The sequence below is a fragment of the Grus americana genome, chromosome 2 (genome assembly GCF_028858705.1).
Source record: "Grus americana isolate bGruAme1 chromosome 2, bGruAme1.mat, whole genome shotgun sequence".
In the NCBI taxonomy this organism is placed as follows: Eukaryota; Metazoa; Chordata; class Aves; order Gruiformes; family Gruidae; genus Grus; species Grus americana.
This window is the reverse complement of record NC_072853.1, coordinates 90,103,810-90,117,606: the sequence shown is the minus strand read 5'-3', so window position 1 is coordinate 90,117,606 and position 13,797 is coordinate 90,103,810. Positions and strand designations below refer to the sequence as shown.

At 41.1% G+C, this 13,797-nt stretch overlaps 1 protein-coding gene and 1 long non-coding RNA gene across 3 annotated transcripts in view; both read right to left on the bottom strand.

Annotated features, from left to right (window-relative positions):
- Positions 1-13,797, bottom strand: part of LOC129202928 (uncharacterized) — a 47,999-nt gene that overhangs the window by 20,007 nt on the left and 14,195 nt on the right. The window lies entirely within an intron of this gene.
- On the bottom strand, positions 3,157-4,744 carry MC4R (melanocortin 4 receptor). 2 transcript variants are annotated; one of them, XM_054816611.1, is made up of 2 exons: positions 4,727-4,744; positions 3,157-4,029 (listed from the first exon to the last, which is right to left on the bottom strand). In XM_054816611.1, exon 2 carries the CDS (start codon positions 3,919-3,921, stop codon positions 3,157-3,159), a length of 765 nt encoding a protein of 254 aa, XP_054672586.1. In that variant the 5' UTR covers positions 3,922-4,029; positions 4,727-4,744. The 2 variants fall into 2 exon arrangements, with proteins under 2 accessions (XP_054672586.1, XP_054672585.1); XM_054816610.1 differs by lacking the exon at positions 4,727-4,744 and having other exon boundaries at positions 3,157-4,152.

The following is a 13,797-nucleotide window of genomic DNA, read 5'->3' as shown; positions in this document are numbered from 1 at the left end:
TAAATGAGATTTAGAGCTTAATGGGGTCACAACTGTCTTGACTAGTCTTAGTCCAAATAAGAACAAAAGAGATACACACCATTTTTGAAAACTACAAGAAAACCATTGATGAAAACCTCCACACCAGCATAATACAAATTAATTGTTATTTCTCTTCCCCTTGGGTTGCAAAAAGAAATGAGACTGTTAGTTTTAAGAATCAGCTGGGAATTCAGGAAGCTATTTACAGAAGCACAGACTCTTCAGAATTCAGATGTGTTTAAATTAGATGTCTGGTCCTTGTATAGACTAAGGGGAGAAAAAGAGACTTTCGAGGTAATGTTCAGAGCACCTAAGGTAGTATCTTGCTCTTGGGACACTTTCCACTGGACCCTGTCTGCAACCATGGACTACAAAAGCAATATCTGGAGCCCCATATCATAATTTAAAGTCCTAAAATAGCTAAAGAAAGTGAGGCAAAACAAAGACCAAGTGAGATTTTTGTCTTGTTCAAACTGGCATACTGGCATCAGCAATTTCTTGCATTGCCAGAGCATTTTTGCATAGCTAGCATCATGTCCTGTGGGAGAGAGAAAAGCCTCTAATAAAGTCCATTGGATTTTTGTATAGACTGTTAGTTTAAGTACACTAATTTTTTTCCCCCTTGAGCTTTAATCCTCCTTCTTTGGCATTTTGTATTCGCTATCCAGTGGAATGAGGTAGGGATGTATTATTGAAATATTTATAGTTTCCTCCAGAAGAAAATAAGTAGAGTTAATGTAGTAGATATATTTCAACATTTTCCACACAGCAACCATTACAATGTGGCACGCAACAACCATTATAATGTGGCAGTATCATTTACTAAGGCTCTGGGGAGACCTTACAGCAGCCTTCCAGTACCTGAAGGGGGCCTACAGGAAAGCTGGAGAGGGACTGGTTACAAGGGCATGTACTGATAGGACAAAGGGTAATGGCTTTAAACTAAAAGAGGGTAGGTTTAGATTAGATTAGATATAAGGAAGAAAATTCTTTACTGTGAGGGTGGTGAGGCACTGGAACAGGTTGCCCAGAGAAGCTGTGGATGCCCCCTCCCTGGAAGTGTTCAAAGCCAGGTTGGATGGGGCTTTGGGCAACGTGGTCTAGTGGAGGGTGTCCCTGCCCATGGCAGGGGTTTGGAACTAGATGATCTTTAAGATCTCTTCCAACCCAAACCATTCTATGATTCTGTGAGTCTATAAGTCTGTGATTCTAAAGCTGAAAGAAGGTAACAGGTGTGTTGCAAGCAATGTGGTGGATGGAGTGCAAGAGTAGGGTATAGGAGACCTGATTTCTCTGCTGCTGGTCTACCAAGGGACTTCGATACACAAAGTCAAATGACTTTCTTACTCTCCCTGTAAGTAAATTGAAGATAAAGATACTGAGACCCACCTTATGTGACAGAGGTCCAAATGTTGTCACAGTTTTATTACATCCTGAAAAGTTATCCACAACTGAAAGATCAGCTTCTAGAGAAGAATCTCAGGTAGCAAACACTGAGCTCTCATGAATAGCTTTTCATTGTATGTCTTTCTTTAATGAAGCAACAAGCAGCTTGAGGTAACAAGCTGTTTCCAAGAAAATTAATGGGACTGCTAATCCAACTCATTCACTACTCATCTTGGTAAAATCAGGCATCCAGGATTAAAGCCTAAATTATTCTTTACATTCAATTTTGACTTTTTAAATCAGAATTGCTAGGTCTTCTACCAGTTACCACTATGTTTTTATACTTTCTGGGAATAAATAAATTAATTTTTCTATGCCCTTACATAGAAATTGAAATTGTTGAGGTGTTAAGGGAATCACGGAATCCTATGTACTCACATTTATACTTTAAACACTTCCAAAGGTGCTAAAATCAGGGACCTGACGTCCCTATTAAAATCTGTGGAGAGAGAGTGGCGTTTTAGCATGAAACTGAGAACACATCAATTAGATGCCTGAAAAGGTGAACTGACTTAAAGCAGCAGTAACACACAGGGCTGCCAGATACAGAGTATGGGTTTACAGACTCATCAGCCAGCATCCCTTCCATGTGATAAGCATTGCGCCCACGAAGGTCATACGCTCCACAGTATGGTCTGAGGTGCTCGAGCCAAATTAACACATACCTTGACTCCTCTGTAAGGATCCTGGCAGTGGATCCCATCTGCTAACACCACACTTCAGAATACAGGGCAGCTTGTTTCTAACAAGGACGTATTTTCTTCTGAAGCACAGAGTCCTTGTTCCTCACAGCACCTCAGAACAAGGAAGGACTGAATGTTCAAACTGAAGTTTCCTCTTAATCTTCATCAGGTAAATCTCTCAGTGAAACTTTACATTGGTGCTGGTACTGTCAGTGTTAATACTGTACCTGCTTCATAGCTGAATGAAGGGTGCTAGTCTACCTGGATGCCAGTCTAGCAAATATATCCAGGGCTAACTGATGCTCCAGGGAGCAATATCAACTTTGCAGAAAGGTACTCTGAGACATACAGCAATCATCATCTTGAAAAAAAAACCCTGAAAACCCAAGCATTCAATTGTCTGGGTAGCAGGCGTTTGAAAAATCTTGTTGTAGGCAATAACTGTAACAGAACAGAATTGCTGCTTGTGGAGTAGGAGGAAAAGAGTTGAAAATGAATGAACACAACTCATTGGCTGCAGTAACCTTTATGAAAAATCTGCTTTCTAATTTCAGAGAACCTCTAATCCACTAACAGAAAAGCATATGCTCTATTTTAAGCTGTACATAATGCAATGGATAGCTATAATTACTTCAGCAGAATAAGGAACAGTATCAGCCAATATGTACTGTAAGTCAGGCAAGTTATTTATTTTGTCAGCAGCCGGAACATACAGCTGCTTGTGTTTGTTAGTATTTCACATTCATCATTACATTTATTTGCTTACTTACAAATTGGTATGAAGTGCTACTTATCTTTCCAGCCAAATAAGTTACAAACTCTAGATATCACAAACATTATACAGAAATATGAGTTACACGTGAATGGCATACAAGGATGACAGAGAGGGGAGACAGAAAGAGGTGCTCTCTCTTAAAAACTTAACCCAAATTCTGCTGAGAAAGAGGATCTGAAGGCTTGGAAGTCTGTGCTGCATGTTATGTACACAGTAACATATCCACTCAGTTTAATATTTGCCAGGCAGATCACAAAGCCCTCTCAGGCTACAGCAGCATATAATCTCCTTGAATGTTTTCCTGAGCTCCTGACTCCGGAATGCATAGATGAGTGGATCAATGATTGAATTGCACATGATGAGGATGAGGTAGAAGTTAAAGTGGGACATGAAGCACACACAGTAAGGGTTGTAGGGGCAGGAGATGTAGAAAATCAGGTGCAGGAAAAATGGAGCCCAGCACACAACAAAAACTCCAATCAGGATGGTGAGAGTGATGGCCCCTTTCATGTTGGCCCCTTGACGAATAGGGCCAGTCCCTGGAAGAACAGCAATCTTTTTGATATGCATCCGAGCCATCATGAACATGTGGACATAGAGGGATGCCATGAGAATGAGCATAGTGAAGAACATGCTAATAAGGCAGATGATGACAACACTGCTGTCAGAGTAAATGATGAACAAAATGCCTGAGACTGTGCAAGCAGCCCAGATGCATGTGATGATGACCCCTACGCGCTTCACCGTCATGATATTATGGTACTGGAGGGCATAAAAGATAGTAAAGTACCTGTCCACTGCTATTGAAAGGAGACTGCAAATTGATGCAAGCAAGGAACTGCAAATCACTGAGTCAATGACATTGTCAATGTTTATGGTAAAGCTCTGTGCGTCTGTATCTGTATTGTTTAGCAGCGTGATGACAATAGTTTCTGATCCATTAGATACACTCACTAGCATGTCAGCCACTGCCAAGCTACAGATGAAGAAGTACATGGGTGAATGGAGGTTCTTGTTCTTGGCTATTGCCACAATGACCAAGACGTTCTCCAGCAAGCTGATGATGCCCAGAGTCACAAACACTTCAGGAGATACAAAGAGTTGCTCGTAGCAGCCTCCCGAGGAGTGGCCTTTTGCATTGGGCTCGCTGCCACCTCCGTGCAGTCCGTAGCTGTGGTTCCAGAAATGGAGAGGCTGGAGTGTCCCACGGTGCTGGGTGAAATTCATCTTATGGAGAGCCCCTTTCAGCTTCCTGCTTTTAAAACTCCTGTTCCTTTTTGCATTCCTTTGAAAACCTTCTTTGGCTTTTCAGCTTGGGAAGAAAAGAAAAATAAGCCAGCACTGAGGCAGGCAGCAGTTCAGAACACTTTGGCTGCTGATACAAAATAAGGTTTCAAACTCAGAAATGCTGGTTTACTCTCCCACAGATGCAGTTTCTGATCATCATCACATTTACCTTAGTGATCTATGTCACAGAGTCCAAAGAGTCTGTAAGTTTGCATCAGATTCTCCCCTATGGTCAGTTCCTGTTTAGTTCACTGGTATGCTGCAAGGTTTTTTTGTTCTCTTCCATTAAAAGAAGCAAACATAAAATGCCCAAGTGACTGCTGTGGAGCAGAAACTAATTTCAAACTGCAAGCACTGGTCTCGCTGTCAGACAGTGCATGCTGGCTGCCTGTTTTATGGTGTGTGGAGGAGAAAAATATTCAGGGCACTCTCCGCCTCTGCTTTGCCTTCCAGCCAATGGGGCTCAGGAGCCACAGAAAGTCGAGGCGCTGCTGATTCTGAGCATCTCTGAAACATCACACGGCACAGCAGATTCAGATGCAGCACAAGCTACAGGAAAGCAGATGGGCTACGAGAGATTTGTTTCCTTTCTTTAACTTCTCAGAATAGTATTTTAATACTGATTTTTAATTAGCAATCTTACAGAACTGTACTAGCAATCTTACAGAATTCCTACAGCTGAACTGACAGCTTTTTCTTTTTCTCACTGTGATTTACTGTGATTTACTCTTGCCCCTTCTGTGGCACAAAGTTGCTCTGCCTTGTATATTTGACAAAGGACAAGGAAGTAAGAGAATACTTATTTCCTCTTGTTTCTGTCTCCCATATCTCCATTGCATTGCTAACTTTTCTATGCCTTAGGTGGCCATTTGCAAGATGTGTTGTTGCAAAGTTCCATTATACTCTCTAAGCTTGTATTTTTTAAGAAATTGAGACCATCTAAGGATCAAAACCAGAACAAGGAGCCAAAGTCACAAATGGCTTAAATTGTCCTAAAGAAAGCAGTTTACCCCAGGTAATAGCCATCTTCATCGTCTTATTTCCAGGAAGGAAAAGATGATAGAGTTAATTGCAAAAGCCCTGATGCCATCAGGAATTAGCATGTTGGGCAGAAAAAGAAAAGTAATATTTAGAATAGATGAAGGAAAGCAACAGGAGACAAACTTGCAATCTGTAAGAAACGGGGCTCATACAATAGTAATGACTCAAAGGCATCAATAAATCTCCTAAAATTCCATCTGGAGGGATGTCCCTGTGCTTACTTGGCATGAGCTCAAAGTCAGCTTGTGTGCAGTCTGCTAGGGAAAGCCCATTGGGAAGAAGGAGGAAAAGAATGCCAAATGAATATGAAGAGACAGGAACAAAAATGGTTTTGCTGTTTCCTCTTCAAGCATTGCAACTGAGGATTGAAAAACAAATATACTGAACAAAGCCTAAAGTACAGGTGGATTTTAAAGCTATGGAAGTTATAGGAAAGTCAGTCACTACCCCTGAGAGTAATGTTTGCAAAAAAGTTGTTTGAATGAACATTTCCAGTCAACTACCAGGAGAGCTATGGAGGGGTCTGTATCTGATGCAGGCATCTATTTTCTTTAACCTCTGAAACTTTTTTCATCTTCCATGCATTAGCTGGTTTTAAAATGAACAGCTATAAAGATATAAAGGAATACAATATGCCTGTGGAAGCACAACTATCTATATTCAACATCCCAGCACCAGGGTGAAACATGATTTTACTTTCACATTTGGTTTTGCTATAGATCTATGGTTATAAAGACCTCTGTCAGAAGAAAAGCCTCAGCCAATTATTTCTGGGCTTTTCCCCAGACAGATTGCTTCATAAAGCTGAAACATAAACACCCAAGACAAACAAAATGACTTGCCGCACAGGAAATCCCACATTTATCAGTTTGGAAAACATCATTCACCAGCAGCATCCTTGCAATGATAGAATAGCTCGCTGCTGAGAAGGTGAGATTTACTTCCTATCAAGACATAATGCAAGCCAGGATTCAAAGAGATTTATTATCTAGTTACTGATCTCTGGGCCAGTATACACTAACTCCTGCCACAGTCAGGACTTGCATACCTAACCCTTAAGGACATAGCTATAATGTGAGAGCAGGGAGAAAATTTAAAGACTAACGTGGGAGAGCAGCATCTCCCAGACAAGGTATTTTTCTACACCTGCAGCCAGAAATGTGTAATCTTCATGCTATCCCAGGGAAGCAGCCTCTCAGCATTCCTTCCTTCACCATCTCCCTCCATGCGGGAAGTGCCCACAGCACAGGGATCTCTCCCTCTCACCTACTTAGGTGGAGCTAGAGCAGGAGAGGCTGGCAAGAATAGAGAGAAGCTACCTCCAGAGGATACTGCCCTGTTTGCTCCAGCTGTCTGGCTCCTCCCTTTCTTTGCACAGTATCTCTGTTCTCATCCCCATTTCTCTTTCCATTTACTATCCCTCTTTACCCAGAAGCTATCCAAACAATGCTCCGTGCTTGATTTTTCTCTGGACATGGCCATAAAAATGCAACATTGCTTATAACAAAAGAAAGAAAAGGACACTTCTGTCCCACCCACAGCCATCACTCACCTCAAAATTTCTACTGATGCTCTGTATTCTTGGGGCAAGGTTGTTTTGGTGTGTCACTCATATTTGTGGGATGAGGATACATGACTGGAAGGAATAGACTTATGGTAGCTTAGTAACTCAGTTGGGGCACTGAAGAGGTGTTGTACCATTAGCCTGCTCAGACTAGAAGGTAAAACAAGTTATAAGAGTACTTTTTAAAATGAGAGATGTATGTACATCTAAATACTTCTATGGTAAAAGATGGATACATGCCTCTGGCCCTATTTAAAAAAAAAAAAACAAACCCAAACCATATAATATTAAAATCATTCAAAGGATCCTAGCTCTCTCATGCCTGAAAATATGTCAATATTTCAATTTTTTTTTAGTCATAGATAACAGGAGTATTGCCTAATACACATTGCCTAAACTGTTTCTTAAATTTTAAAACCCAAAGCTAAGGTAGTATTTCTTTCAGAAGGGGTGGCTGGCAAGCTTTTCAGCACCATGGGAAAACAGCCATGGCTGCAGAAAACTATAAACTAACAACAGTGATATACTAATATGAGCTCCAGCTCTTAAGAGAAATAAAACATGAGTGAAGACTTGAGACCAGCCTCCCCTTTCAACATAATGAGGAATCATTATTTTGATCTGTCTTTAAAAATGTCCATTTTAAGACTTCCACATACACAATTCCCCCATGTCCTATGCTCTGTTTCCAGCTACCTCTGAATGCCCACCCTCCGGATAAGGTTACAGCCATCTCTACCTCACGACATTTTGAAGAGGTGAATTATCCTCTGACAGTTGCTTTTGAAAGTCAGAAGAAAGTGTTCACTGGCATCAATAATAAGCGGATAAAATCCCAATAGTGATACAGGAAGGCAGACAGAGTCATGAGCAGGCTGTACAGGACCACTATGGGAGAAAAAGAAAGGTAGAGGGAATTAGCATAGGCACTTCCCTGCTCAAATGCACAGTCTGAGATCTCTTTGAATCCCATGTCCATGTTGCTCAAGCACAGAGATGACATTTACCACTCCAACAACTGTCAGTGGAAACAGAGGAGCGGTTGTGAGAAGCTGGGTAGAAGGAGGAGCCAAAAAGGCAGATTATTAACACTGTGGCTTTGTCTAGCCGTCTTGAAAACTTCCAAGAATGGAGATCCCACAGCCTTTCTGGATAACCTGTTCTGCATTGCTTTTCTAGTTTAAAAGTTTTTCCTAATCTGAATCCCTCAAGACTAGGTTACATCCCCTACAGGAGAGGTAGAGGGAGCTGGACTGGTAAAGTTTGGTGAAGAGGAGGCTAAGGGGTGATCTAATAGCAGATTAATCTGATCTAATTTAATAGCTAAGGAAAGAGAAGGTACAAAGGTTATAGGGCCAGGGTCCTCTTGGTAGTGCCAGGGAATATAACAAGAAGCAGCAGTCACAGATTGCGGCTTGGGTAGGTAACCCAGGCTCCTGCCCATTGTGACAGCCCTTCGAGGAACCATCTTCAGTTTCTCCATATCCCTCTTGAACTGCAGGGACTCAAAGTTGAACACTGTTCCGGGTACAGCCTCACCCATGCCAAATAGAGGGGGATAATAACCTACTTTGATGAGTCAGCTGCGCTTCTCCTAATGTGGCTGAGTGCCTGCTTTGCCCCATTTGCAATGATAGTGCACTTTTGGCTTATATTCAGGTTGACATTCAACATAATCCCTTTGCTGTCCTTTTCAGCAAAGCTGCTACTCAGGCAGTCAGCCTGTTGTGTACTGATGCATGGGGCTATTCCACCCCATGCAAAGTGCTTTGTACTTCTTGTTTACCTTCATAAAATTTCTGTTGACCCAATAGTCATGTCTCCCAATATCCTTCTAGATCAAAACTCTGCTGTTTAGTATGTCCACCATTCATCCCCTTGATTTACTGCAATCTGCAAATTTGTGGATGGTGCATTCTGTATGAACATCCCCGTTAGTGATGGAGATATGAAACAATTATTCCCAGTAAAGACCCCAGGGCACTCCATTTGTTCCCACCTATCAGCTGGACTGTTGCCCAGTGTTCAGTACATTGATCACTACCTTTTGATATCATCAGTCCAAGCAGTTTGCAACACACCTGTGACATGCAAAGGGAAACACTGGTCAGTGGAAAACTGGTCTAATAAATTTTCATCTAGCCTTTTATTTTGGAGTGCTGATTGCCTCGTAATCTTTGTAATTTATTTTTAACCTTTCTCACTTGAGGTGAAAGCAGTTTTTAAATCAAGGAGCTTCAGTGTTGAGAGCAGGAGTCTCTATACCTTACCTCTTTTTCTCTCGTCTGTTAGTTAGAACAGCACAACTCTTTAGCCAGTCTGGCCACTGAAAAGCACAGAAATGTATATTCTGCTGGCAAATGATTCATTTGCACTTACTTGAAGATGCTGTAAATGTGCAGAAGTGGAATGTTTTCCATTAAAATGGCATGAGGAGCACAGGGGCCTTAAGCACTTAACTGTTTAAATCTAATCTCAATTCTATTTTAGGCAATCACTGTTGTGATGATGGAGATCATTAATTTGAAGTCAATGCAGCACTCACCATCCTTGTCCTAGTCTTTTCTCCCCCATTCCATCCCTCCAAAATAATCAATTTTCTTTTACTTGCTTGTAGATTTAGGTGCTCGTCTGTTCAGACTCATCTGAAGCACTTTGTTCAAATGACTCCACAATCTTCTTAGTGCAGAGAATCCTCTCCAAATACCTCTCCAAAAGACACACAGCAGCATGCAGGATTAAGTACAAATTAAACACGGTCATTCATCCAGATCAGCAAACCAAAACCCAGTAATACTGGATTTGTGACTTCCTTGGTTTGTTCTATGCCAAAAAATAAGCTGTTAACCTGGCCTTTTCCTTTGTTCATGACCTTTGTATACAAATACAGCAGAGGAAATACTTCTAACAACTACATGCTCTTCTTTACTCCCTATACACTCCTGAACAGAACAGTTTTCAGCACTACCCTTGCTTCTCTCACTTTACATCATGAGATCATTTTATATTATGAAGTTTAGAATGATCTTCTCTTTTCCAGTTTACAATATTCTGTTTTCTGCCATAATGATATTCAGTGTTTTTTCTGTGTGAGAGGTGCAGTAGCATTTTATTCCAGCAGAAAAATGATCTAGTCAGTCCAGCTGTCTAACCATGAAAGCTTGAAAAATGGTATGCCTCATTATAGTTGAATGAGAAGCAGAGAACCAAGGCAGAAAAATTGACAGATCATCATTTAGTGACAGTCCAAGGTTGTATTGTGGCAAAAAAGCAACTGGTTTGGATGACGTCAAGTCACTTAAATTCAGTTTTTCAGAAAAGTCCTCAGAGGGGGCCATATAACCTACAGTTAATGTGAGATGGAAAGTTACTAACTAGCTTGAGTTTTCTCTTCCACTCTGTTCACTTCTGAGGGTGATTGTAGTTATTCCAATACAAAAGTCACACAGCCACGTCTTCGACTCATACTGTAAAGTGACTGGTGCTACACATGCAAAAAGATTAGCACATTTGAAATCCATTGATTAGGACCCTCTGTATATCAGGATTATTTATCGTCTGAATTAAGGAAGATACCAGCAGCTGTGGTCAGAAGCCTGTCTCCAGTGTATGCGCCATTCTAAAGTGCTGGATGGCATATGCCCTAAACGGCTTGTGCTTGCAGAATTTGGGGGGCTAAAACCCTTTGGTGATGCAGGAGTGGGGAGCAATGACCTGCAGTTAGATCTGCACGTGCCTGATAAAATAAGAGGGAACATTGGTCCTATAGAAACCATAGCTGACAGCAATTTGTTGCAGAAAAAATGTATTAAGGAGGTACAGTCCATTCACTCTAGAATAAACTCCAAACAACCCAGAATTTAGTAATTCAGTATTGTAAATTTACACTCCCAATGGTTTACAGTTATGGGACCTATGTTTGCATCCATCTGATTTGTGTTTAATATATATGGTTGTAAGAATTCCAGTCTTTACTTCTATACCAAATTCCTTGTATTGTTTCACTTATACTTTGATTTTCTGATTATGTATTTTGTGCATATAACAAGTTCACAAATTACTAGGCTACTGCTGTTACCATGACATCATTTCTTTAGTACTTTTACAGAGAGAGCTGTGTGCTTAGTAGCCACTGTTAAAGATGCATAATTTATGTCTGGATGGGCTTACATATATACAGTTACTGAAAACCAGATTATTTTAACCCTTCCTGAATGTTCTGCACACATACATATAAAAATATGTATAGAATCATAGAATCACAGAACGGTTTGGGTTGGAAGGGTCCTTAAAGATCATCTAGTTCCAACCCCCCTGCCATGGGCAGGGACACCCTCCACTAGACCACGTTGCCCAAAGCCCCATCCAACCTGGCCTTGAACACTTCCAGGGATGGGGCATCCACAGCTTCTCTGGGCAACCTGTTCCAGTGCCTCACCACCCTCACAGTAAAGAATTTTCTTCCTTATATCTAATCTAATCTAAACCTACCCTCTTTTAGTTTAAAGCCATTACCCTTTGTCCTATCAGTACATGCCCTTGTAACCAGTCCCTCTCCAGCTTTCCTGTAGGCCCCTTCAGGTACTGGAAGGCTGCTGTAAGGTCTCCCTGGAGCCTTCTCTTCTCCAGGCTCAACAGCCCCAACTCTCTCAGCCTGTCCTCATAGGAGAGGTGCTCCAGCCCTCTGATCAGCTTCATGGCCCTCCTCTGGACTTGCTCCAACAGGTTCGTGTCCTTCTTATATTGGGGGCCCCAGAGCCCTCATATATATATATATAAGTTCCATCTCAGTTCCATATGGTGCAGTCATATCTGTATTGCCCTGTGGTCTCCCACGTAATTCCATATACAGGAGGTAGGAGCTACTCCTCAAGAAATCCCAAAGCAGCTTGAGCTCTGTTAACAGCGGTAGTCTCCACTTCCGTAGCCTGCATAGTGGACTTTCATGGCATCTATCCATTTTCATAGCTCCTCAAAGCATTGGTTTTTAGCAGAGCTATTGGACAAATCCTGGACAGAGTCTGCCAGTTCAGCAGGGAGTGCTTAACCTCCTTGTGAATTGTTTTCCTCCATAGGAATTAAATTATTTGAAAACAACTAGAAATAATGGAGTCATAATCTGGTATAAAACATCAAGTAGATGCACCAAGCCATATGACAAATGAGTGAGTTAGTCAGCAGTGGTGTCAGGATAAGTGGTGTAGATTCAAGGACAAACCTGAGAGTCCTGTCTTGAGGTAAGCACATCTTCACTGATACACAATCCAAAATTATCACAGTTTTCTTTAAGAACTGGGCACAGAAAGGGAAAATACAAAATGTCTAGACTTTTGAAGAGCGATGGTGTGTCTGCAGTGTGTCTGCAGAGATTTGGTTTCTTGACAATCTCTTTGTATCAGTCATCAACATATGGTGACAAGACTACACCATTTCATCTTGTGACAACTGCTGCAACTGCTGCTCATCTTTCTGGTACTTTAAAAAGTCTGAATGAGAAGACTGTATTGATAGTGAAGCTGACCCACTTGAAAGCAGAAATATTTCATTTGCAAAGCTCTCATAGAAAAAGTCTTAGAAATTTCAGGGGCATGAACTAATTCCTTTCCTGAATACAAGAGATGGTCTGTGCTAGGTCATTACTCAGAACTTCTAGTTCTCACTGAAGGGTCATTTTTATTAAATTCAAGAGGAATCTCCTTTCTTTTCTTTTCAGGATGAGGAAGCATGCTCTATAAATCCTTTTCCTCTCTACTGCTGGGGTACAGATTTTATGGCTGCCTGTGACAGAGGCTGATAATTTTCTGTCATAGCAGAATTTCATGAAAAGGAAAGGGTGAATGGGTATATGAGAGCAATGTAATAAATTAAATACAGTAGCTCTTGCCTTTATGGTGTTCAAAATTCTATATTCTAATAATGTTGTTAGAAAAAGAACAGGAGGGAGAAGAGGTAGCCATGGTAGAAGAGTAACATGTGAATGACCTTATGACATGGTGCAGAGCAGGATGGCTGAGAAATCAATCTATACTAGAAGATGCTTTTTCTTCAACAAAATAGATAGCACCAGTGGGGGTCTAAATCGTGAAAGTGAAGTAAAGATTGATAAGGGCTCAGAGACAGTCCTTTGTCTAGAGAACTGTGGGTGAAAGTACAGCTTCTTTGAAAAGTGACCAAGTCTCAAGTTAGACCTGAAATCCTTTAACAAATTAGTAATATTTCATCTGTCTTTCTACTGAAAAGAAAGAGATTTTGTTGAAGCGAAATGTTTAATTGAGAGATTAGAGGGTTACTTGAAACCTTTGAGGGTTAAACAGGAATGGCCAGAGTAGGAGATGCTGTGTGCAAACAAACACTGCACTGTTGTTTTTTTCTTTGATTTTGGTTTTGGACCCAGAAATCACAGGAAGAGATCTTGGAGTTTATAGTTGGAAGGAAGACAAATGAATTTAGGCCATCCAAAAGCTTACATGTGAAACAAGTGAAGAAGACCTTCTAGTTATCTAGGGAAAAAAAAAAAATCTGGAAAAGGAAAACCCAGTGATATCTTCTCTTGTTTATGAGATCCAGTTTGCTTGGACTTTTCATAGACAGCTGTTGTAAGTGGGGAAGAAGAGGTTAGAACAGTAGGAAGATTTCCACACCCCTTGCTGAAGCCAGTACTTTCTGGGAGAACAGGGAAAAACAAAGTACCAAAGGATCCTGACATGCCATGTGGCAGATTCCTCAACGAGAAAGGAGGTCTCTGCAGTCATGTAAACTAGGATGTCAAATGGCTTGTGGGCAGGCTCATTCAGATAGCCCCCTACGCGAGAAGGAATTTTGCTGTGACACTGTGTGAGCAACAGAGATGAGATTTCTTCCTTACAAAATGATGTGCAAGAACAAGGTAGATAATTGTAAATATGGGATGCAAGGGAAACAAAGACAATTTAAATGCATGCTACATTTCCTTTCCGGGAAGGGAAAACAGAAAACAAGCT